The following is a 26,687-nucleotide window of genomic DNA, read 5'->3' on the forward strand; positions in this document are numbered from 1 at the left end:
GCGTGCCCTGGCCAGTGCCTTTGATTCGGGGGCGGCCTTGTTTCAGTCGTTGGGCGCAAGAACCTGACTCCGGTAACACTACCCTAAAACTTTATGTTTACAGCCTTTGGGTGAGGGTGAGAAGGTTTGGGGTATAATTGATGTTGTTCTGATGAATTAAAGGGCTCACTAAAATTTTTACCATATAGGCTTTCTCTCCATTATTATTATTATTATTATTTTTTGCTCTCTGTTATTTAGATAATCTTTAATGTTTCTCAAAATCGTTGACTAGTTTTCTCCATAAAGTGTTTGCCCAAACGGTGTCTTATTCATGCCTTCCTAGGTTCCTATTTTTGTTTTCATTCTGCAACTTTTTCTTTGGATATAAAGTTGAAATTCTTTCCGGGGGGGGGGGGGGGGGGCGGGGAGGGGCGGCGGGGGGAGGCACCTGGGTGGCTCAGTAGATTAAGCATCTGTCTTTGGCTAACCCTCCGTTCAGTTGGTGGGTTCGAGCTCTGTGTCGGCGGAGCACGCTTCGGAACCCGCTTTGGGTTCTGGGTCTGAACACTGACTAGGATCTGGAGATGGGGCAAAAGATTGTAACATTGGATTAACCTCAGCCTCTTGATCATTCATCTTTTATTGCATTTGATTGTATATAATGAAGCACTAGCCCCTGTTGTCTGCCCGTATGGCTCATGCCTGTAGAGACGCCACACCCTATTGTCCCCACAACTCTCTGAAGATAAAGCACTCTCCCCTTCCACTTTTTAAAAAAATGTTTTATTTATTTTTGAGAGAGAAAGCGCACGCGCTGTAGGAGGGGAAGGGGAGAGAGGATCCGAAGGGGGCTCTGCAGTGAAAGTAGTGAGCCCCACGTTGCAGGGCTCAAACTCATGAACCATGAGATCATGGCCTGAGCCCAAGTCTGACACAACCGACTGAGCCACCCAGGTGCCTCATGCCAGAGTATTTAAATCCTGTATCACAGGAGTGTGCTCCTTTTCGTTTTCTTTTTAATAAGAAAGCGGCATTCTATTTATTTTTTTAAATTGAGATATAATTGACATACAGCATTATGTTAGTTTCAGGTGTAGGACATAATGATTCCATATTCGTAAATTTTGTGAAATGATCACCACAATAAATCTAGTCAACATCCATCATGACATAAGTACAACCTTTTTCTTGTGATGAGAACTTTTAAGATCTAGTCTCTTAGCAACTTACAAGTCTACAACACAGTATTGTTAAGTACAGGTTCCATGCAATACGTGACATCCCCAGGACTTATTTATGTTACAACTGGAAGTCTGTGCCTTTGGCTAACCTTCACCCATTTTGCCCATCCCCACCCCCACCCCCAATCCACCCCTTACCAATCTGTTCTCTGTATCTCGGAGTTCAGATTTTTGTTTTTGTTTTTTTTAGATTCCAAATATAAGTGAAATCCTATAGTACTTGTCTTTCACTGTCTGTTTCACTTAGCATAATGCCCTTTAGGTCCATTCATCTTGTCTCAAATGGCAAGATTTCCCTCTTTTGTGTTTTTTTTAAATTCTTTTTAATGGTTTAATAATATTCCATTGTTTTGTATTTATAGAATATATATATATGTATATATATATATATATGTATATATATGTATACACACACACACACACACACACACACACCACAACTTCTCCATCCATTCATCTACTGATGGACCCTTGGGTTGCTTCCATGTCTTGGCCTTTGTAATTAATGCTGCAATGAACATGGGTGTGTAAATATCTTCTTGAGTTAGTGCTTTTGTTTCCTTTGGGCAAATACCCAGAAGTAGAATTGCTGGGTCAGGTGGTAGTTCTGTTTTTAATTTTTTGAGGAACCTCCGTTCTGTTTCCATAGTGACCACACGAGTTCATATTACCACCAACAGTGCACAGGGTTCTCTTTTCTCCACATCTTTGCCAACATTTATTTCTTGTGTTTTTGATAATAGTCATTCTAACGGGTGTGAGGTGATATCTCATTGTGGCTTTTATTTGCACTTCCCTGATAATTAGTGATGTTGAGCATCTTTCCATGTACCTGTTGGCCATCTGTATGTCTTCTTTGGGGAGCTGTCTATTCAGATCCTCTGCCCATTTTTTTTTTAATTGGATTGTGTGTTTCTTTGCTATTGAGTTGTATTAGTTCCTTGTATATCTTGGATATCAACCCCTTATCTATGGTTTGCAAGTGTTTTCTCCCGTTCACTCACTTTTCAATTTGCTGATGGTTTCCTTTGCTGTGCAGAAGCTTCCTAGTTTGATGTAGTCCCACTTGTTAATTTTTGCATTTGTTGCCTTTATTTTGGTATCAAACCCCCCCCAAAAAAAAAAATCATTGCCAAGACTGATGTCAAAGAGCTTACTGTCTATATTTTCTCCTGGGAACTTTATGGTTATGGGTTTTAAGTTCAAGTCTTTAATCCATTTAGAGTTGGTTTTTGTGTATGGTATAAGATAGTGGCCTACTTTTATTCTTTTGCATGTGGCTGTCCAGTTTTCCCAACACCATTAAAGAGATGGTTCTTTCCCCATTGTACATTCTTGGCTGCTTTGTCAAAAATCAATTGAAGGGCGCCTGGGTGGCTCAGTCGATTAAGGTCTGACTTCGGCTCAGGTCGTGATCTCACGGTTTGTGGGTTCGAGCCCCGCATTGAGCTCTGTGCTGTCAGCTGGAGCCTGCTTCAGACTCTGTGTCTCCCTCTCCTCCTGCCCCTTCTCTACGTGTGCTCTGTCTCTCTCCCTCTCAAAAATAAACAAACGTTAAAAAAAAATTTAAGAAAATTAATTGACCATATATCTATGTGTTCCTTTTCTCTTTTTTTAAAGATATTTATTTCTTTTTGAGAGAGAGAGGGCACGAGAGGAGCAGAGAGAGAGGGAAACAGAGGATCTGAAGCAGGCTCTACACTGATAGCAGAGAGCCGAGTGCGGGGCTCGAACTCACAACCATGAGATCGTGACCTGAATCGAAGTCAGACGCCCACCCAACTGAGCCACCCAGACGCCCCTATGCTCCTTTTCAATAAGTTCTCCAGCACTCGCTATATGTTCTGCCCTCCTTGATCCAGCCCCCTCAGGATCCAGACCCACCAGCTTCAGAGGACATTCCTTTTCCTACCTTATCAGGACCAGAATTTCTCCTGTTGGGTTTTGTGGTCACCTGACCCTATTAATGGATCTAGTGGTCAGGAGGGGAGGAAAGGACAGATCCTCAGAGGGGCACAGGCTTTATTGCAAAGGAGAAGCCTCTATGTGCATCATCTTCAAGCCGGCCTGGAGGGAGTGGGCCACTTTTGCGGGCCCAGAGAATTCAGAGGGATGGGTGTTTGCAGGTGTTTGCCTGTATCAATCCAAATGTCCCATCCTGAGTCTCGGGGCTCTACAGGGGTACTGTTAGGTAGTGTTCTCTAGAAAAATAACTTGTAACGGAGTGATGTAAGGAGGACTGGGCCCAGGAAAAAGTTGAAATGCTGTATGATTGCAACCGGGGCTTCATCTGATCCTATGGGGAGCTCAAGCCAGGATGGCCCTTTAGAGAAACTGCACGTCGAAGCAAGGGGACCAGGTCTTCGAACCCCTGCAGTGACGCCACTGGGTGTGGACTGCTCTGGAGGGGAGAAACCTGGGACGGGCAGCTCTGTTCAGCCAGGACAATTCCCAGAGAGGTGTTTTGTCATGAGCTGTTGGCAGCCAAACACACTAGCAACCAAGGGAACAGGTGCCCCAGCCCTGAAAGGGGATCCTGGCAGCCCAGCACGGTGGCCCTAGAGGGTGTGTTAAAGTTTCCAGCTTCAGTTGTTAATTTATGTTTTGCACCCCACAGTTAACAGTTACTGCTGGTATCTCTTGAGGCCTTATCGTTAGGGACATACATGAATGGTGGATATATCATCTTTGTCAATTTTTCTTTCTATAAGTGGATAACATGCTTATGTATTCCCTTGTGATTGTTTAAAATTCCATCTTGTCAGTTACTGGATTACCTGTATCAGTCAGGGTTCAGCCACAGAACAAGAACATATATGCTAAGAGATTTTTTTTTTTTACAAGGGATTGGCTTAATTGTGGGGGCCAACTAGGCAAGACCAAAATCCATAGGGCAGGGGCGCAAGGATGGCTCAGTCGGTTGAGCATCTGACTTCTTACCGGCTCAGGTCATGATCTTGAGGTTGTGAGACGGATTCCCATGTCGGGCCCTGTGCTGAGCATGGAGACTGCTTGGGAGTCTCTCTCACTCTGTCTCTGCCCCTCCCCCACTTGTTCTCTTTCGTTCTCTCTCTCTCAAAATAAATGAAATAAACATTTTAAAAAATCCATACGGCAATCTGTAGGAAGGGCAAGCTAGTAGCTTTGTCCACAGTTTCTTCTTCATCAGAGAAACCTCACTTCTGCTTTTAAAAAGGGCCTTTTGGGGTGCCTGGGTGGCTCAGTCGGTTAAGCGTCCGACTTCAGCTCAGGTCACGATCTCACGGTCCGTGAGTTCGAGCCCCGCATCGGGCCCTGGGCTGATGGCTCAGAGCCTGGAGCCTGCTTCTGGTTCTGTGTCTCCCTCTCTCTCTGCCCCTCCCCCATTCATGCTCTGTCTCTCTCTGTTTCAAAAATAAATAAACGTTAAAAAAAATTAAAAAATAAAATAAAATAAAAAGGGCCTTTCAACTGATTGAATCAGGCCCACCCAATTTATCTTGGATAATGTCCCCTCCTTAATTCAACTGAGTTTGTGGACTTTAACCACATCTACAGAATACCGTTACAGCAACACCTAAATTCGTGTTTCGCTGAATAGCCGGAGACTGTAGCCTAGCCAAGTGGACACATCAAAGACCATCACACTCCCCAGTTTCTTTTTGTTCAAATGTGCCTATTGTAATATTAAGACTCTATGACACTCCTCCCATCAAGAGATGGAATCTACATTTGCCTCTACTTGATTCTGCACAGACTTATGACTGCTTTGATCAAATGTATAACAGAAGTGACGCTATGTGACTTCCAAAGCTATGTCGTCATCAGCCATGAAGATTTCTTATTCACTAGAACATGTGCTCTTGAAGCCCAGAGACGCCATGTCAGAAATCCAACGAGCCTGAGTCCTTCACATGGAAAAGGCCACTGTGTTCAAATCCAAACTGAGCTCATCCTTAAGGCATCTCAGCCCATCCATAATACATGTAAGTGAAGAGGCCATCTTGGAAATGGACCCTTCCTGCCATCAAATCATCTCCGCTGAGCCCCCAGACACAGTGGAGCAGTGAAGAGCCGTGCCCACTGTTCCCCTTCCAAATTCTTTACCAGTGAAATCCATGAGCATAATAAAATGGTTGTTCTTTAAAACCATTTAGTTTTGGGTGGTTTGCCAACACAGCAGTAGACAACAGGAACACCTGGAATGTTTTTCTATCCTTTTATTTTCAAGGGTTTTATGGAGGTTTGTTGTGTCTCTATAAACAACACGCTCTCTATCCCTTTTTCCGATCTGAGTCTCAAGATCAGATTCCTTAGGAGGGACTCAGAACATTTAAGAGTGAATGTGTACACACAGTAAAGCCCGAAAACGCACTTTGGGTTCTACCTTTAGACCCACATCTTGTCTGCCCATCCTTCCTGTAGGAACTCTGGCACCAGGTTTTCTCTAGTTAATTAGCACGGAGCTTTAACCACCCATCCGCAGCCCCCTCGCCCAGATGCTAGCTCCTCGCCCAGATGCTAGCTCCTCGCCCAGACGCTCCCCGACCTCCCAGTCATCTACCAGACCTGCTTCTGACCAGGGAAACTTTAAAGTTCCCTTCAGACCCTTGCAGCCTAAACGAGCAAGTCGCAGTGATGGGTGGAGGAGGTTACCATGGAGACAGGTCCAAGGAATGAGGCTCCGGCGGGAGGGAGGGCCGGGACGCGGCTTCCGATTGGCTCAGCGGGCGCGCAGCGTTCTCCTTGCGCACATGCGCAGTGGCGCTGAGGCGAGGTCGCGGCGGAGCCGAGGCGCGGCGCGTTCCGGGCCAGGCTTCTCAGGAGCGGGCTGGAAGGTGAGGCTCCCGGCCGAGACACGTCGTGCTTTCCGGGTTAGGGAAGTGGCGGAGCCAGAGGCCCCTCTGCAGCGCGGGGCTGAGCTCGCCACGCAGGCGCCCGCGCCCCCGCCGCCATTGTTGCCCCGGGCCTCTCGGGCCGCTCCGGCTGCGCGTCCGCCGGGTCCCCGCGACAGGTAATGATGTCGAGGGCGCCGGGCGCGAGTGTCCGCGCGGTCAGGCCGGAGCCCCAGCCCGTCCACGCGCGGGAGCCCGTGCTCGCGGCCTGCGGAGAAGACGAACGCGGGGTGGAGGTTGCTGTGGGGGGCCCGGTCCCAGCTCAGCGCGTCGTCGGGTCCCCACTCGCTCCCCCGCTGCCCGCGACCCCCCGGCCGAAGAGGTGTTAGGGAGACCCGACCGGGAAGGGCAGGCGACGGGTGAGGCCGGCGCGTCACCCCTGCAGGGCCTGGTACACAGTTGGCTTTGGTTACACGACTGAGCTTTGAGGAGGGCTCAGAACTGGGGCCCGCGGACAGGTGGTGTCCGTGCTCCAGGTCTGGCCTGTTCCGAGGTTTTCTTCGGGAATCCCGGTTTCATATTTATTCCTAAGGAATTGTCTCCTGTAGAAGCATTTAAAAGGGCTTCAAATCACACCAGCCTCTTCTACTCCCCGCCCCCCCCCCCCCCCCGTCCCCCGTCCCCCGTCTTACCGGCTCGTCTCCCCAGCCCTCTGATAGCTAAAAGCTAGAATAGTCTGGCATTAATATGCAAAGCAGGTAAATGGCTTGCCCTTTTTTCCTTGACAGTTTCCTTGGGAACCTTGAGCACTTTATTAAGAAGAAATTCTCAGGTATCGTTCTAAGTACCTAATAGATTCGCTCTGTTGTTCTTGAGAGGTAGTTCCGTCCTTTACAGCTTCTGTAAGTAACAGAAAAATACTGAAGCTTTCTTGCCCCCTCTGTAAAAGTTTAATTTCTTTTTCAACAAGTTAGAAGTTTGATCTGTTGTTTGGCTCATGATCCAGGTCTTTGCTTTTATGACCACCTTTTTTTTTTTTTTTAATTCTTTAGAAATATTTTTTTTAAATGTTTATTACTGAGAAAGAGACAGCGCGCGGGTAGGGGAGGAGCAGAGAGAGAGGGAGACACAATCCACAGTAGGCTCCAGGCTCTGAGCTGTCAGCACAGAGCCGACACGGGGCTCTAACTCACGAGCCAGCCGTGAGGTCATGACCTGAGCCAAAGTCAGACACTTAACCAACTGAGCCACCCAGGTGCCCCTCTATTACCACCTTTTGATGGCAGTCCCATCCCCTGTCCCCAACAGATTGCACTTATCATACAAATCTAAGGATGTAGGGGAGGAAGACCAAGGTAAAGTCCGATTGTGTTTATCTGTGCAGACTGAGTAGGCGATCTCTGTTGGTGTATGCGCATAGCAAAGAGCACCAGGAATTCTTGACTTTGTGGTCTGTTCTTGTGTTTTAGGGTCTCTTAACCATCCCTGCAAGTTCTGGGCTCCAAATTTGTAACTAAGGCTGCTGACTCTACCTTGACCTTGTTCTGCCCCTGGCTGCAGCAGCCCTTGAGAGAATGTCTTTGTGGCTCTAGCATGAGACTTCAAGCAGTTGGCTCACTACTGGAAAAATAAAGGATACTGCCAGACTGACCTTCCTGTCTGTAGCAATGTTCTCCCCGTGCAAGAGGATGACCAGTTCTTCACGCTCCCAAATCCTTCTAATGTGGAAGCCAGACAAGGTTCAGAGTGGACCCCACAATGTGGAGAAGGAAACGCATGCTTTGAGACTCTTGCGTGACACTGAGACCTGTCGACAGAATTTTCGAAATTTCCTATATCCAGACATAGCTGGTCCTCGAAAGGCATTGAATCAACTCCGAGAGCTCTGCCTTAAATGGTTAAGACCTGAGATTCGCTCCAAGGAACAAATCTTGGACCTGCTGGTGCTAGAGCAATTCCTGACCATCCTGCCTGGGGAGGTTAGGACGTGGGTGAAGTCCCAGTACCCAGAGAGCAGTGAGGAAGTGGTGACTCTGGTGGAGGATTTGACTCAGATTCTAGAAGAGGAAGGTGAGGATTGTAGGGCAGAGAGGGGAAGAGTCCTGGGTGGTTAGAGAAGACTAGCCGGGACTGTCACAGAGCAGCCCTTTAAAGAAACCGGCGAGAGCAGAGCTCAGTGAGTGAGAACACACTTGAACGTGCGCCCCATCCTGCCTGGTCTGCCCCTGCCAGACTGCTGGAGACCACACACACCTTACCCGATGGCTTAAAACAGTGACCAGACACAATCAGATTACCCCTGTGGGAGCCCTCAGGAATTTCACCTGCAGAGGTTTGAGCCATTCTGCAAAGAAACCATTTGCTTTTGTGAATTAGGTTTTACAGTAACATGCTTGCAGAAAGGTAGAAAAGGGTCCAGAAACATTTCCTTGTTCAGACACAACACACAAAATTTACATCACATGACGCTTTAGGAGAAAATTGTGAATTTAGTACGTATCCTTAGCCGTCCCAGAACAGACTTGTTTTTGAAGCCTGGTTTGACATCTTAGGACAAATCATCGGCTCTTCCCTCTGCTTCTTTGAAGTGTGGGTGCTGGTTTTGGTTTCTTTCTCACTTCTCACTGTAGGAAAGTGTAGGCATCTATCTGGTGAAGAATTTCGTAGGCTGTTCAAACAGGACTAATCTCCATCACGGTCTCCCTTCTTCCCTAGCTGCTCCTCAGCATTCTGCCCTTCCCCAAGAGACCCCAGAGGAAGACCCCAAAGGAAGACCTGCTTTCCAGGCAGGATGGTTAAATGACTTGGTGACCAAAGTAAGTTTTGGTTTCTTCTATGATTTTAAAATGGCTTATTAAGAGGTGTACGTATGAGGACGTTTTCTGTCCTGGCCCTGTAACTTCTTTGCCCCCTAAAGCCCAATCTAGGACTTAAACATCAGTTTCTCTCTTTAAATCCACCCTGTTTGTTAAGGTAAGTGACTGCCCTATGTAGGAAATAGGCTCCGGAGAGCCTTCCCCAGATATGCCCTTCCTCACTTTTTGACTGTAAGGCAGCAACCATAGAGGTTAAGGGATTGACTTCCACAGCCAGATGATCAGATTTAGTTCGTGGTTCTGAACCTATGATTTGGAGCAAGATACTTGACCACACTTGGCCTGAATTATTAAACTCTAATAAATAGAATTTACCTGTTAGATTGGGAGGATTAAATACTATGCGACTTGTGGTTAGCCTGGACTACAGTAAGCCATCAATAAGCAGTGGTTGCTAATGTTATTTTTCTCATTAACAAGTAATTAAAGGCCATGTGTTTTGTGGTGTAATGTTGATCGTAAGTCTGTGTTATGTCAGGCCACCTTCAGAGAAAGTTTTACTGTAAAAATACACACCTGACACTGGCAGCCTGGAGCCTGCTTCGGATTCTGTGTCTCCCTCTCTCTCTACCTCTCCTCTGCTCGTGCTGTCTCTCTCTCTCTCTCTCTCTCTCTCTCACTCTCTCCAAAATAAATGTTTAAACATCACTTTTGTACATACACATTAAAATCAGGCAGATGTTAAGATGAAATAAAAGATTCCATGCACAGGGGCGCCTGGGTGTCTCAGTCAGTTAAGCGTCAACTCTTGGTCTCAGCTCAGGTCATGATCTCATGGCTCATGTGTTCGAGTCCTGGGCTCTATGCTGCTAGCATGGAGCCTGCTTGGGATTCTCTCTCTCCCTCTCTCTGCTCCTCCCCTACTCACTCTCTCTTTCTCTCTCTCTCTCTCAAAATAAACTTAAAAGCAAAAAAAGATTCCCCACCCCCAAAATTTAAGATATCTAGGACTAAACATAATATAAATTTTATAGTACATCCATATCGTGTATCATTCTGTAAGACACGAAAGAAGCTTTAAATACTATAAATCGTCTGTTCTCCCGAAATTATAAATTGAAAATGTAATTTGAAAACCCAATATAATTTTTTTAAGAAACGTAAAGTTCATTTGAAAGACATGGAGAAGTAATCAGTTTTGTGTAACAAAAGGAAGAAAGAGCCAAGAGGAATACTAACCTTGCCAGATTGAGAAATGTATCTATAAAAGTATAACAGTTCAACAGTGTGAGTTTTGGTCCCAGTTTTAAAGATTTTTAGATGTTTTTTAATGTTTATTTATTTATTTTGAGAGAGGGGGTGGGTGGGCAGAGAGAGAGAATCCCAGGCTATCCGCACAGAGCCCAAGGCAGGGCTCCAACTCACCAACCAGGAGATCATGACCTGAGCCAAAATCAAGAGTCAGATGCTTAACCGACTGAGCCACCCAGGCGCTCCTAAAGGTTTTGTTTTTCAGGAATCTCTACACCCAATGTGGGGCTCAAACTTAGAAATCCGAGATCAAGAGTCACAGGCTCTACCTAGTGAGCCAGGCAGGTACACTTCATGTATGTATGAACTACATACATTCATTCATATATACACTTCCCAGCTCTATCCACTGGAAGCAATGGTACCCATAATACCATTCAATTTTATTTTGAAGAGGAAGGAGGAGCTCTGCATTTCATCGTAGGACACACAAATATAGCTTAAAATTTCAAATTACAGCACATTGAATTCTTTCTTCTTTTTTAGAGAGAAAGACAGCATGCACACTCGTGTGAGCGAGGGAGGAGGGGCAGAGGAAGAGGGAGGGAGTCATGGAGGGTGAGAGAGAGAGAGAGAGAGAGAGAGAGAATATCTTCAGTGGGTGGGCTCAACGTCCAGTGCAGAGCCCCACACAGGGCTCGATCTCACAACTGTGAAATCATGACCTGAGTCGAAATCAAGAGTCGGACGCTTAACCGACTGAGCCACCCAGGCGCCCCAATAACACACTGAATTCTTGAGGCAAAGCTCAAAAAAGCACAACCATTCAAGGGTGTCATCTTTGTAAAGCCCTTTCTTCTTTAAGATGCAGTCACCAACGCATGCGCCAGTGCCAGCCGAAAATGTGATGATAAATTCTGCTTTATTTTCAGACTCCCCTGTAGGACCGTTCAGGTGTTCTCATCCATAACTCGGGTGAGGGTGTTAACTAGACCTTTAGGGTCTTACTGAGGCTCAAGATTCGGCGAGTCCCCTCACCACACACACACTTGGCATTTTCACTGTCCTCATTCTACCAGTTCTTGAACCAGGTTATATTTGATGTTTTAGGAATCGATGACATTCAAAGATGTGGCTGTGGATATCACCCAGGAGGACTGGGAGATCATGCGTCCTGTACAGAAGGAATTGTACAAGACTGTGACATTACAGAACTACTGGAACATGGTTTCTCTGGGTGAGCATCATCTACGCCCGCTCCTGCCAGCATACCCTCCAAGTCTCCTTTCCTCTCTTGTTAAAAATGGGTTGGTCTCTAAAGTATTTTGCTAAGAATGGGGCCTAGAGGTGAGCGTGCTCGTCCCGTTCAGGCACAGAAACGTTTTCCCTTTTCCCAAATAAAAGGTTTCTAAGTGAAGGATCATTGAAAACTGTGATGCCCGGCTTCCCTGGGCTTCCACACAGCACTGCGCCTTGCCCATTTCCTACCTTTCCTGTGATCTCCTCCCGCCATGATCTCTATGCACATATCCTCTTGGGTGGCAGGAAATGTTCATTTTAGCTCTGGAAAGGACAGTGATCTAATTCTCCCACTACATCCTGTCCGTGAACCATTGTTTTCCCGTAGAAGTCTGTCCTCACAAATAAGTAGAAGTCAGGTAATAAAATTCGAACAACCGTTTATCTCCAGGATAAAACTCCTTCTGTTTCCTCGTGAACAGGACTGACCGTGTACCGACCAACTGTGATTCCCATGTTGGAAGAACCATGGATGGTGATAAAAGAAATCTTAGAAGGCCCTAGTCCAGGTGAGAGCACAACTGGCGTGGGATTGTTTGTCCTTCAGAGCCTGACTGCAGTGAGATCTGTTTTTTTTTTTTTTTTTTTTGTTTTTTTTTTTTCAAAATATTTTTTTTTTAACGTTTATTTATTTTTGAGACAGAGACAGAGCATGAACGGGGGAGGTCACAGAGAGAGGGAGACACAGAATCTGAAACAGGCTCCAGGCTCTGAGCTGTCAGCACAGAGCCCGACGCGGGGCTCGAACTCACGGACCGTGAGATCATGACCTGAGCTGAAGTCGGACGCTCAACCGACCAAGCCACCCAGGCGCCCCAAGATCTGTTTTTTAAGTATGGCCAGGGCATCCCCACAAAGACATCCCAGCCTGTCAGGAGCACTGAACTGTTCGGCGTTGCTTCCTGACAGATGCCATTTTCAGGAAGGGACACAGTTTAGTTATTTTGAGAGAGACAACACAAGCAGGGCAGGAGCAGAGGGAGAGAGAGAGAATCCCAAGTGGGCTCCGCACTGTCAGCGCAGAGCCGGGTGCGGGGCCTGATCCCACGAGCCGCAAGATCATGATCTGAGCCTCGATCCAGAGTCGCACGCTCAACAGATGGAGCCACCCAGGCACCCGTCCTGCCCTCCTTTTGAAGTATGCGCGAGTGTCCCTAAGATTTTAAGTTTCGGACCTTCTTTTTAAATTCCTTTTATTCTGTTTCACCAGCAAACCCTGTAGCCTCCTGCCTCCACTTTCCTAACTTACTCTATTTTCTAATTTAAAAATGTATAAATTCAGAAGATTCAAAAACGTTCTCTCGTTGTATAGCACGTTCACCCAGTTCCTGCTTCTCCCAGCAGCCGACAACTGGTGCTTGTTTCTAGTTGTTTCTGTTAAGGTGTTTTGTTTGCGTATCAAGTCAATATAAAAAGGGCTTCTTCTCGGGGCGCCTGGGTGGCTCTGTCATCAGTAAAGTGTCTGACTTCGGCTTAGGTCATGATCTCGCAGTCCACGAGTTTGAGCCCAGGCCCTGCGTTGCGCTCTGCTGACGGCTCAGAGCCTGGAGCCTGCTTCAGATTCTGTCTCCCTCTCTCTCTGCCCCTCCCCTGCTCGCCCTCTGTCTCTCTCTGTCTCTCTGTCTCTTTCTCTCTCTCTCTCTCTCAAAAACAAATAAACGTTTAGGGAAAAAAAATTTTTTGTAATGTCTTCTCCATTTTCTAACAAATGGTAGCAAAGTACACACAGTTTTGTACTTTGCTTTTGTTCACTTAAAGTATATCTAGGGGCACTTGGGGAGTCTCAAGTCAGTTGAGCATCTGACTCTTGATTTCTGCTCAGGTCCAGGTCCCAGGGTCGTGGGGTCGAGCCCCACGTCAAGCTTCACACATGAAGCCTGCTTGAGATTCTCTCTCTCCCGCTCTGTCCCTCCATCCCCAAGCCCTCTCTCTCTCTCTCAAAAAAAAATTTTTTTAAGTCTATCTTGAAAAGTGTTCCAAGTGAGGATATAAAGAACTTCCTCATTGTTTTTTTTTTTTAATATCTGCATCACATTTTATTGTGTGTCCCCTAAATTATTGAACCTGTTTCTCGTTGATGGGCTTTTTGGTGTTCCCATTCCTGCCTTCCTCCGCAAGAACTTCAAACCTACAGAAAAGTTGCAGAATCAGTACATTGAACACCTGTGTAATTGTCACCTGGAACTCCCAGCTACCATTATTTAGCCCCTTCTGGTTTTTTTTTTGTTTTGTTTTTAACGTTTATTTATTTTTGAGACAGAGAGAGACAGAGCATGAACAGGGGAGGGGCAGAGAGAGAGGGAGACACAGAATCCGAAGCAGGCTCCGGGCTCTGAGCCGTCAGCCCAGAGCCCGACGCGGGGCTCAAACTCACGGACCGTGAGATCGTGACCTGAGCCGAAGTCGGACGCCCAACCGACTGAGCCACCCAGGCGCCCCTAGCCACTTCTGCTTTTTATCTCTACACACACACACACACACACACACACACACACACACACACACACACACTTTGCTTTTGCAAAGAACCATCTGAAAGTTAGTTGTTGCAGGGATCATGACATCCCCCCCACGTATTTCTGCATGTATCTCCCATTCTTCGACATAGGCTCATCGTTCTCTCCCCTCACATATTTCACATTTATACAAGATGTGTATCTTGTATAGTCCCATATTCAGACTTCCCCTACTGTCCCCAAATATCATGCAGTTTTTCTCCCCCTTCCGGGATCTCCTGTCAGGAATCCTGTGCTCCACTTAGTTATCCTGTGTCTTTAGTCCCTTTTAGTCTAGAATTGTTCTCCGCCTTTCCTTTTCTTTCTTTTCTTTTTGTTTCTTTCCTCATTTCTTTTCTGTTTTCTTTTCTCTTTCCTTCCTACCTTCCTTGGAGCATTTTTTGAAGGATCCAGGCCAGGTTTTTTTAAAATATTTTTTTTAATGTTTATTTATTTTTGAGAGAGAGAGAGAGAAACAGAGTGTGAGCAGGGGAGGGGCAGAGAGACAGGGAGACACAGAATCGAAAACAGGCTCCATGCTCCGAGCTGTTAGCACAGAGCCCGACATGAGGCTCGAACCCACCGAGCATGAGATCATGACCTGAGCCGAAGTTGGATGCTTAACTGACTGTGCCACCCAGGCACCTCAGGCCAGATATTTTTTAGAATGACCCACAACCTAGATTTGCCTGATAGTTTCCTGATGTTTAGATTCAGATCAAATATTCTCACCAAAACAACCTCAGGTGTATACTTTGCATTGCCATTTGTCTCATTAGTGATACTCATTTTGCTTCAGGTGCTGTTGGCCAGATCTCTCCATTTTAAAGGTGCAGGGTTTTTTTCTTTATAATCAGTAAGCAATCTGTGGAGTGATACTTAGAGGCCACATGACTATTCTATTACCTGGTAATATTTTATTTAAGCATTTTTGGCCTCCATTGTTGATTCTTGCTTTATCATATTGCTGGTTGCAAGATGGTGATTTTCCGATTCAGTCCTCTCTTCTCAAGGATTACTAGCATTCTCCTGTAAAGCACAGTTCTCCTTCTGTCTCATTTTTATGTGTACATAGCACTGTAGACTAATGGAATTTTTCCAACTACAGGGTGTTATTAGTCCACTAATTCCTGGTTTGTTTTGTTTTTTGTTTTTCATGCTGATTTGTCCCCAATTTGGGTAATAGGAGCCCTGCAAACCAAGTCCAATGTCCTTTTGACAGGTCCCCATTAGTCTTTAATCCTTCCCTTGCTTTCTAGCACAACAGAATGTTCTTTTGACTCACCTTGTGCCTACCTTAGACCTGGAGGCTCTCCAAAGTACCCTGGTTCATTTTGATAGGGAATAGTACTTAGAAACCAGAATGTGGGCAGGAAGTGTGCTCACTACTGTGGGTACCGTTGCTTCCAGTGGATAGAGCTGGGAAGTATGCATATGTATGTATGTGGTTCTCTTAATCATGAGTTCACGCTGATAACTCTAACTGATATCCAGCACCGCAAGGCTATTCCGTCTTGTATTTCCTTTTCCATACGGTGAACAACCTGGTTCTCAAGAGCACTAGTATATATTGATTCGCCCTGTCATGTAACACACAGAAAAATGGTTTCAGAATTAGGTCACTACCTATCACTACCAATAACAAACTGGGTAACGTTCAAAATTTCTTCAAAGTCCTTTCTGTCCTTACAATATATCCCACTAAGGGTATACAGAATACTAAGTTCAAAAGTTCCTTCAGTTCTTTCCTTTTAGCTGTCTTAAGGGTTTGCTGTACAGCTTAAGGGTTTGTTTGACTCTATTTGTATTCAGTTTTAGTGTTTTCTTGTTTTCTGGTTTTTAATCTTCCGCTTTTGAGTATGTAGAAACATTAACTTGGTTCAGAAGTCAAAACTGTGTAGAAAGGTATATGCTCCCATCCCTTCTGCTCTGTTCCAGTCTACCCCCTATTTATTTCTGGTTTTTCCTTCCGAGTTTCTCTTTGCAAATAGAAATCATAAAGATATTCTTACGTGTCCTTCTGTCTACAAGAGAAGTGCACTATGCTCTTGATTCTTGCTTGTCTATTGCCTTTTTTTTTTAATTCACTGACTTCTAATACTTGTTAACTTACCTGGTCATTAGATATTTTAAGGGTCACGCTATTTGAAAAGCTAATTCTTCTCATAATTTATAGCACAATGACCTATATATACCTATAGCACAGAACGTGCCTCTACCACAGTAAATTCTTCGTGGAATGATTTTGGCACACTCTAGACACTGAGAAAATATGCATGACATAATGGAAGTGAGCCTGAACTAGAAGTCAGGATAGTCTTCTGGAGGGTACTGCCAGTCTGGGACCGCTTGTTTTTTTAATGTTTATTTATTTTTGAGAGAGAGAGCGTGCGTGCGTGAGGGGCAAAGAGAGAGGGAGACACAGAATGTAAAGCAGGCTCCAGGCTCTGAGCTGTCGAACTCACGTATTGCGAGATCATGACCCGAGCTGAAGCAGGACGCTTAACTGACTGAGCCACCCAGGCGCCCCTGGGATCACTTTAATTTGAACCTGAGAAGTTTTTTAGATTGACTTTCAGGTAGCATGCATTGGCACTGTAAATTCACAAGAGGGGACAGTTTATGGTTATGTATTTTAGGAGGAGAATTTTCTTCTTCCAAAGAGCACCAAGACTGAGAAAAGATTATGTAGAAGTGAGGGTTGTTTTTTTCTTTTTTTTTAAGTTTTGTTTGGTTTTTCTAGCCAGTCCTTCAGCAGAGTGTAATCCTCTATGCTCAGGAGTCCTGTGAGCACCCCCTCCTTGTTAAGGCCTCAGGCTTTGTTTTTTGGCCCTTGGGCCCTTGCCCCTCAAAATGGAAGTGTAAGGTCATTAAACAGATGGAGGGGCTGTCTCCGTCAGCTCTTGCTGATTTCCTGTCTCCCTGCTTTTGCTCGAGTTTTGGCCTCTGAGGATTTTCCTGTCTTACCAGCGTAGAGATACATCATAAGTTGACCCTTTGGTTTGGATACCTGATTAGTCATACTTCAGGAAACGGAAACTTTGATAATTCACAAATAGAACAATAGTATTGGTCTTCACTGGCCACTCCTGTCTCAGAACTTTGATAGTTGTTTATTCAGGACCTATAGCCATTCTTTCAGGTTCCACTCCAATCCTACCTCCCCCTGAAGCTTTCTTTGGTTACCTAAGTCAACACTGATCTCATCTGCTAGAAGTATTGCACCATTTTTTGGCCCTGTTGACTAGACACTTAGCACTTCCAACCGGCCCTTTCTGGTTAAATACATAGATTTAAGCACAGTTTAATAACATCGGTTTTTGAATTTCCGGTAAGCTGATTGATTTTAAAATGTATATTATATCCATTTCTTCATGGTCATGATTCAGCCTTGTTATTTTAAGCTTGTTCTCGCTTTAGTACTTTTCAGGTATACGGTGCGCTCTGCCATAGACTGTCCGGTTTCCTGGTATCAGAATGAAACTCAGCTTCTGGTCCTCTCATTTGTGTGTGTGTGCCCGCACACCTCTACCTGTACAGTCCCTTAACATTCTCATTTTGTTCTTTTGGAGGGGAGAGTGACAAATCCTGGTTTGAGAGAGTTGTGTTTAAATATTTTTGTTATATAAAAATAATATAACTGGGGCGCCTGGGTGGCGCAGTCGGTTAAGCGTCCGACTTCAGCCAGGTCACGATCTCACGGTCCGTGAGTTCGAGCCCCGCGTCAGGCTCTGGGCTGATGGCTCAGAGCCTGGAGCCTGTTTCCGATTCTGTGTCTCCCTCTCTCTCTGTCCCTCCCCCGTTCATGCTCTGTCTCTCTCTGTCCCAAAAATAAATAAACGTTGAAAAAAAAAAAAAAAATTAAAAAAAAAATATAACTACATTTCTAGTACTAAATAGCAATAAAAGTCATATATCCAACTTATTGAAAATTGGAAAATATTTTTTAAAAACCTGTAATCTTGTTAGCACTTTGATATTTGTCTAGTTCCAGTGCATTTTCATGCTAGTTATGATACTACTTTTTTCATTTAACATTACTCCCAAGCATTTTCTAATGTCAACTATGATGTTTATGTTTGAATCAGAGTAATAAAAGTCATTTGTAAATTCAGTCAGTACAAGGAAGGAAAATGAAGTATTTGTCTACTTCTCCTCACCCATTACCAGGATTTTCACCCCTTAGATTGTTACTCTCTGTGTATGTGTATCTATATTACATATAGCATATCCTTACACAGAGTGGATCTTGCTCTACATAATGTGTCCTATACACCCTTACATGTCAATGTATGTGAACCTACCTAGTTATCTTTATCAGTTATCAATATTCCATTATCCCTACTCTCGTCATTTATTGATTGATGGCAGCTCTTATTTTTAATGACTGCATATGAGTCTATGGAATGGATATATTAAGGTTTTTTTTATGTTAATTTTTTTTTTTTATATTTATTTTTGAGAGAGGGAGAGAGCGCGCACAGGAGAGGGGCAGAGAGAGAGGGAGACACAGAATCTGAAGCAGGCTCCAGGTTCTGAGCCATCAGCACAGAGCCTGATGTGGGGCTCGAACTCGTGAATTGTGAGATCATGACCTGAGCCGAAGTCAGATGCTCAATCAAGTGAGCCACCCAGGCGTCCCATTTGTAAGGTTTTTATACTTTGGTCTGCATCTTAGAAAATTTCTGAACTACCCGGCATCACTTTTGCTATATTATAAAATCCATATTTGATTATATTCCATTACACAATTCTTAATATTTGGATGTCCTATGTTTTTTACCTGATTTCAAGGGAAAAAGATACCGTAATTTAAATTTGTTTTACACCTCCTGCTGGAAACAATAGGCGTCAGTACCTATGATTGCTTTGCAGCTAGGTTTGAAGTCAGGGATTTTTGCTGTTGTCGTTTACTTTGTTTTTGTGTGTATGTGTATGCTTTCATTTGGTTCACCTTTTTACAACAAATTATTGTCATTTATTCCAGCAATTCAGTTGAGTGGGCACCATATCAAGTCTTGGGCCATTTTCTGAAGGAAGCATAAAAGAAGCATAAGCCTTTCCCAGAATTTGTGTCTAAGTTGGAAATAAAAGAAACACACAAAGTTCTGAAGTAATAATGCAAGGCCAAGTGCTGACATGGCCCCGACATTATATATGGTTGAATCATGAGACTGCTGGTATTTCAGTCATGTTGACCTATAGAAAGGCAAGCTCATATGATTCAAGCTAATCTGTACTTTAGGATTCCTAGAAGGACAAACAGCAGCTGGGCCGTACCATTGTTTTAATGGGTAGAGAAGTTACCTTAAGAGAATGCCTAAGTCTGGTTTTCATATGGCCCCCGTATGAGGTGCTATGAGGAAGTAGCTTGAAGTTACGTGGAGAATTTAAATGTTAAGCTAACTATGCAGTTTGGGAGAAGATACAGTAGAATAGGCAAAGCTGGATTATTTAGGGACAGAATATGTCAAGTGGAGGTATTTTGAACTTTTTAAACGTTTCTCCTTTAAGCCACTGGTCCTCAAACCTTAGTGCACATCAGAACCACTTGGAGGGCTTCCTGAAACAGATGGCTCAGCCCTACCTCCAAAGTTTCTGATGGGGCTCGTCTGGATGGGCACCAGTTTAACACACTCCCAGGTGATAGTGATCCGCTTATGCTGCCGGTCTGGGGACTGTACCTTGAGAACTATTACTAGGAGAGATTTACTGGAGATATTTGAGCCTGGAGAGCACTCCATGGAATTGCTTTTGGGATATTATGTAGGATTGTGCTGAGCAGGCTGGGAGGAGTTAATGAGAGTTAGCATCTACTTTATACGAATCAGTCCATGAAGTGAGGCCACGTTATCCCAAGTCTTACTAGTGTTTTCACTTCTCGTAATCCTGTCACCTGACCTAACCTATTTTATTGCACTGTGCCCATGTTGAATAGTGAGGAACCTCTCCTTTTACAACGGTTTGGTCTTCCGGTTTTCTGCAGTCACTTTTCCCAAGTTTTGTTTTGTTTTGTTTTGTTTTGTTTTGTTTTGTTTTGTTTTTTAAGATCTTATTTATTGAGGTGCCAGGGTGGCTCAGTTGGTTAAGCGTCCGATTCTTGATTTCGGCTCAGGCCATGATCTCACAGTTTGTGACTTCAGGTCTAGCATTGGGCTCTGCCCTGACAGTTCGGAGCCTGCTTGGGATTCTCTCTCCCTCTGTCTCTGCCCCTCCCCACTCATACTCTTTCTCTTTCTAAATAAAATAATTTTTAAAAACTTAAAATAAATAAAGATTGTATAATAAAATTAAAATAATAATTGTAAAATTATAATAAAACCTTTATTTTTTTTTAGAGAAGTGGGGAAGGGTAGAGGGAGAGAGACTCTTAAGCAGGCTCCCCACCCAGCACAGAGCCTAATGTGGGGCTTGATCTCACCACCCTGAGATCATGACCTGAGCTGAAATCAAGAGTCGGTTGCTCAGCTAACTGAGCCACCCAGGCGCCCCTCTCTTTTCCCAGGCTTTAAGTACCACATTGTGAGGTTGTCCAGGCCATAGTCTTTTTAGGCATTTTATTCACATTCAGTATCTTGTTTCTGTTTTGGCAGTTTCCTTTCTCCAAATAGAGGATAACTTTTTATATTTTTATATTCTTTTTATTTCAGAATGGAAAACAGAAGCCCAAGAGTGTACTCCAGTTACAAATACTTCTAAGTTCACAAAGACTGGTACTCAGACCATCAAGTTGGAGGAACCATATGACTACGATGACACATTAGAGAGGCAAGCAGCAGATACCTTCAGGAAAATTCCCACCAGCAGAAGAAACTCCCCTTTGAAGTCCGTCCTCTCACAAGAAGATGACCCTATGGAAGAGTGTCTTAGTAAATATGATATATATAGAAATAGTTTTGAAAAGCATTCAAACCTAATTATTCAGTTTGGTACCCAATCAGATAATAAAACTATGTATGATGAAGGCAGGGCAACCTTCAATCATGTCTCATATGGTATTGTACATAGAAAGATATACCCTGGAGAGAAGCCTTATAAGTGTAACGTGTGTGGGAAAAAGTTTAGGAAGAACCCGTCCTTCGTGAAACACCAAAGTACCCATGCCAAAGAAAAATCTCATGAATGTGAAGAATGTGGGAAAGAGTTTAGGCATATCTCATCCCTTATCGCACATCAGAGAATGCATACTGGAGAAAAACCATACGAATGCCACCAGTGTGGTAAAGCCTTCAGCCAGCGTGCACACCTTACCATACATCAGAGAATTCATACTGGAGAGAAGCCCTATAAGTGTGATGACTGCGGAAAAGACTTCAGTCAGCGTGCACACCTTACTATACATCAAAGGACACATACTGGAGAGAAACCATATAAATGCTTGGAATGTGGTAAAACCTTCAGCCACAGCTCATCACTGATTAATCATCAGCGAGTTCACACCGGTGAAAAACCTTATATATGCAACGAGTGTGGGAAAACTTTCAGTCAGAGTACACACCTTCTTCAGCATCAAAAAATACATACCGGAAAGAAACCGTATAAATGCAATGAGTGCTGGAAAGTGTTTAGTCAGAGTACCTACCTTATTCGACATCAGAGAATTCATTCCGGAGAGAAGTGTTATAAATGTAATGAATGTGGAAAAGCCTTTGCTCATTCCTCAACTCTCATTCAACATCAGACTACTCACACTGGAGAGAAATCCTACATATGTAAGATATGCGGAAAAGCCTTCAGCCAGAGTGCAAACCTCACTCAGCACCACAGAACACATACTGGGGAGAAACCGTATAAATGCAGCGTGTGTGGAAAAGCATTCAGCCAGAGCGTACACCTTACTCAGCATCAAAGAATTCATAATGGAGAAAAACCCTTCAAATGCAATATATGTGGGAAAGCATATAGACAGGGTGCCAATCTCACTCAACATCAGAGGATTCATACCGGAGAGAAGCCGTATAAATGTAATGAATGTGGGAAAGCTTTTATTTATTCCTCGTCACTTAATCAACATCAGAGAACTCATACTGGAGAACGGCCCTATAAATGTAATGAATGTGATAAAGATTTTAGCCAGCGAACATGCCTTATTCAACACCAGAGAATTCACACAGGAGAGAAGCCCTATGCGTGCCGTATATGTGGTAAAACCTTCACCCAGAGTACGAACCTCATTCAGCATCAGCGTGTTCATACTGGTGCCAGACATCATAATTAATGGATGTGGCAGATGACTTCACTTAGGTTTGACAGTTCACCCGAATTTTATTTTGTGCTCCGTTAAAACATTATTCAAAAGAAGTGCAATATATGTTAGATATCAGCAGAAGTATCAAAAGAAGCATCAGAATTGGTAATGTGGATATAAGCTATTTAAATTTAATGTGAAATTTAAAAAGAAAACTTTATTCACTCCTTAACCTTTATTTGCTACTAGTTCAATTCATTCCAGAGAGAAACCCAATCTGTAACTCATCAACTCTTAGTGTATTTGAAGTACTTCTTAATGAGACCTTATGAATGTAACTTGGGAAAGCTTCCATCAAGTAGGGATTTCACACTAGCGAGGAATCTTGGGATAATTGAAAAAGCTGCTTTAAGGCCTTTATTACTTCCCAGCTTTGAAGCCTTAAATACATAAGGGGTTCCCTTCCCTTTTCCTATTAATGCCATAACTGCCATGTGGAGCCAGTAGGTTTGCAAAATATATACAGTGGAAAGTATCTTAATTTCTATGTGACAACTGTGTAATTACATTTTCCTTTACTGAAATATTCGAGGAAGAGAAGCTTAATGAAACATGATCTGTTAGGATAACTAATGTATATATAACCTTTAGACGTGTACAAATTAAACAGGCAAAAATTAAACACCCATCCTTAAATTCACCTTTAAAACATATTAGCCTTAGTTTCACTAGGTTTTGACATCTGTCATCCTAAAGGAAAAAATAAGAAAGTTACCTTTTTTTTTTTCACCTGACTCCTAAACTCATAACTTGAGGTTCCCCTGTGGCTATTTTGCCATAGAAAGCCCATTTCCATTGAGACCCATTTCTCGAGTGCCTACTGTGCTCAGGGCCCAGACTTCCCAACTGGATCTTCACAGGGCTTGTGCTGAAAACCACAGCTGATTCAACAACAGAAAGCTTACTAAAGTAGTGAAATGTGACAAAGGACATGGTCTTAACTATTAAGTACTGTCACAGAATGACATAGGAAGCGTACTAAAATGGGTTGCCAAATGCAATCCCATATCCCAAGACAAGTAGTGAAAGCAGCTATTTACATAGTGTGAGGGAAAAACAAGTCATGGAAAATAGATTTAAGTTCACTACAGAAAGTGGGTCAGGGAAAAAAATCAAGGGTGAAAACTTAGCAGTGAAGAAAGAATACACGGGTAACTTACAACATGAACTATTGTCCGACTTGGGTTACCTAAGAAAGTAAGAGTGGCTAATTAAGACCAAATTCAGCCTGTTTAGAAGAAAGAACTAAAAATGAAGCAACTGATTTTAAAAGAATAATTGGAATTGGTTGTTTTTCATACATGTAAGTAAAATAGGGATTACTCTTAAAATGTCAGAAAACATTTACTGGAAAAAGCATTGATGCAGAAACTCATTGATGCAACAATCACTAGACAATATTAACTAAGTTTGTGGGGTCCTGAACATAAAAGGAAAACAGGCAGAAATGCAAATAGAAACAGGTAAAGATACTATTGTGTTTAATATCCACAGCATTCCACGATCAGAATATAAGACCATATTCAGAGAGCTGAGATTTCATCTTGCTCTTAATTGTTTCTTCAGTGCCTTGCGTATAGGTTGTGGTCGATCTATGTCGGTTGAATTAATAAGTAGGTAAGTTAGAATTGAGTAATAAGGTATAATTAACGGATATGGAGTGAAGGTGGTTGAATTTAAAATACTTTTGTGCACACATGCAAAGAAATACTTAACAAATACTGGTCATTCGCTGGGTAAGAGGAACTACTTAAAATTGAAGAATCAATTCTTAACAGTGGGGATATTCCTAAAGAAATCGTGGGACGTCACTGCACAGGAAGTTTTCCTGAGCTAGATGAAGAAAAACTGATCTAAATTCTGGTGCCATAAATACCATTTTAAGCATATGATTGGCCATTGCAGTCTCATTTGGATGTTACTGTTGATAGCAAACGTCCTGCAGACAGGTGCCGAAGGAAAGACCTGGGGTGCTAGCATCTTCAAGGCTTTCTTGTTGAGTGTTTTCTTCAAGAAGCTACTGCTTTCCCTTGTCTTCACCTCAGTTAACCCTGATGTCATGGGATCATCCTTCACAAAGTGTAGATTGTCTTCAGGTTGCATAATACTCGAGTTAGGCTTATGCCATAGTTACCATGTTAGAAATAACCGTTGTACTTAAGATGCAATTTTTATTGATAATGCCACTTCAAATCTTACACGACACTCTTTCCCCTCCTGGCATGAATGTGTGGAGTATTGCAGTCCATAGCGCCTTTTCTCGCTTTAATTTGTATTTCCTGCCTTTGTTTTATGTAAATAATGCATTTATAAAGTCTTCCACTGATACGCTGAGGCAATGGATGCCCTTAGACAGTAACAGAATAGTGGAGAGTCATGGGTCTTTGTGTATTTTTCCCACTTTTTACAGTTGTCTGATCCACATGTAATTCAAGTTTTTGGTTTGTTTTTTTTTTTTTTTTTAGCAGATAGCCTTATTTTCCACAACTTTTTATTACAAAGATGTTGAAATATACAGAAAAGTTAATAAAATGAACGGTATATCTACCACCTAGCTTTAAAATTTTAACATTTTTTACTGAACGACTGGAAAGTTACTTAGACGTGACATTTCACCCCTAAATACTTCAGCATGGATCTCATAAAAATAAGGACTTTCACATTACCACATACATTACATACCTTGAAAAATGAGTAAGAATTCTCTAATCTTTCATGTTTCATGTTTAAATTTTCCCTGCTGATCCCAACAAGTTTCACACATTATGTTCAATTACTATGTCTGTTTCATCTGTCCAGGTGTCTCCCACTTCTGATTTTCTCTAGGACTTTTTTTTTTTTTTTTTTAATAGAGCAGGTCAGTTGTAGAATGTCTCACATTCAGGATTTAACGGATTGTTTACATATGGTTTATCTTGTTCCTGTACCCCCTGTGGCTTCTGTAAATTAGTATTTATGGCCAAAGCCTTGATTGGATTCAGGTTAAATATACATGTTTAATATTAACACTTCACCGATGTGTCTCCTGTTGCATCAAAAGTCTTATTAGTATCTGGTTGACCATCCGTGATGCGAATCATGGGAATCACCGTATCTTCCCAATGTGCAGATGTGTTTTTTCCGTTGCAGTTGATCCGGACTGACGCTGGCAGGGTGTGGATAGCTTGTCCACCAAGAACTTTTCACCTGGTACTTGTAGTACCCAGTGATGACGCTCGTTCCCCAAATCAGTTATTTCCTTAAGATTGGCAACACGGCAATTTTCTATCATTCTCTCAACGTTTCCTGATGCGTAAGTCTGTAAGGCAGAGCTTTCCGTCATCTGGAGGTGCACTGGAGGCAAGGCGCTACTTCACTTCTTTACTTACCAGTTTTCAGAGTGAGGAGTTGGCAGTGATGACAGATTATTCCATGTGTTTACGTCAGTCATGGCCATTGTTTCTGTTGCTCAAATTGTCCCCCATGTGGCCAGTTGGAACCCTTCCAGTAGCTCTTAGGTCCCTTGTCATTCCTTCTCTAGCCTTTGGGGACTTCATTGCCTTCTGACACAAGAGATCTCAGGTTCAGTGCCCCAGATATGGAATGAGCCATGTCTCCCGCAATCCCTGGCTAAGTCAGCAACTATTTAGAAACCAAGCTCTGGACGCTAGGTATGCCCGTTGCTGCTGGGGTGTCATTAGCAGGTAGCCTTTGGGTCTTAACCATTCAACTTCTTGTAAAGGCAACTCTTTGCACTCATTTCATCAGTTACAGAATCTCTAAGAGCCGTCATTACATACTGGGACAAACTGGGGAGCAAACAACTTAGCCTTTTAAGCATACAACTAAATTGGAGAGGACGGAAGTGATATGTACACTAGAAAGCAGCAAGCGCAGCCCCAAGAGGTCTTGTACCAGGACCGGCAGAGTTTACGGAAGGGAGCATGTCAGTTAATAGGTGGTACCTAGTATGTCTTAACTATTACATGTCTTGGTAATTCATGTATTTATAAGCTAATCATCTTTCCCATCACATTCCTTAAGGCAGGTTTCTGATAAGATCTAAATCTGAACCCTGAGGATCTGTTTCCTGCAAATCTAAGTGCTAGTTTTTCTTGCTAAACTTTTATTTGGTCTTCAGAACTAAGAGTGTTAGGTTTCATTCTTTAGCTGTATCTTCTGGTATCAATTCACTTGCATGTGCCTGTAAATGTGCTTAGTCCTCTATTTTGTTACTCTCTTCCTGGCTATTTCACTACAGTTACTAGCCCCTTGGAACACTGTAGCCATTAAGAATGGCAAGCATGTGCACTACAGTGATATGTGTAAATATGTGTGTGAACTCGCAAGCAACGCTAAGTCCTCTGTATGGATGGGGAAAGTGATAGCCATGATGCTGAAGTGTCTTGCCTGAGGTCATACAGTCCTACAGCGACAGAATAAGGGTTTGGACCCATGCCTCCGGCACTTAGTTGAATTCTTCCTGTAAAATTAATGCTAATGGAAATCCCGAGCACAAACAGTATGTACCTACAATTTTATAAAACTGTATTTTGATGAGA

At 43.3% G+C, this 26,687-nt stretch overlaps 1 protein-coding gene across 8 annotated transcripts; it reads left to right on the forward strand.

The window, feature by feature from the left end:
- Nucleotides 1–26,687, forward strand: ZNF287 (zinc finger protein 287). Of its 8 annotated transcripts, none has more exons than XM_042916342.1 (7): nucleotides 5,964–6,040; nucleotides 6,826–6,869; nucleotides 7,507–8,107; nucleotides 8,753–8,853; nucleotides 11,215–11,341; nucleotides 11,826–11,912; nucleotides 20,549–26,687. In XM_042916342.1, the coding sequence occupies exons 3-7, from the start codon at nucleotides 7,705–7,707 to the stop codon at nucleotides 22,114–22,116; spliced, it is 2,286 nt and encodes a 761-aa protein (XP_042772276.1). In that variant the 5' UTR covers nucleotides 5,964–6,040; nucleotides 6,826–6,869; nucleotides 7,507–7,704; the 3' UTR covers nucleotides 22,117–26,687. The 8 variants fall into 8 exon arrangements, with proteins under 8 accessions (XP_042772279.1, XP_042772276.1, XP_042772277.1 ...); XM_042916341.1 differs by lacking the exon at nucleotides 5,964–6,040 and adding an exon at nucleotides 6,320–6,456; XM_042916345.1 differs by lacking the exons at nucleotides 5,964–6,040; nucleotides 6,826–6,869 and adding an exon at nucleotides 1–72.

Source organism: Panthera leo, chromosome E1, assembly GCF_018350215.1.
Source record: "Panthera leo isolate Ple1 chromosome E1, P.leo_Ple1_pat1.1, whole genome shotgun sequence".
In the NCBI taxonomy this organism is placed as follows: Eukaryota; Metazoa; Chordata; class Mammalia; order Carnivora; family Felidae; genus Panthera; species Panthera leo.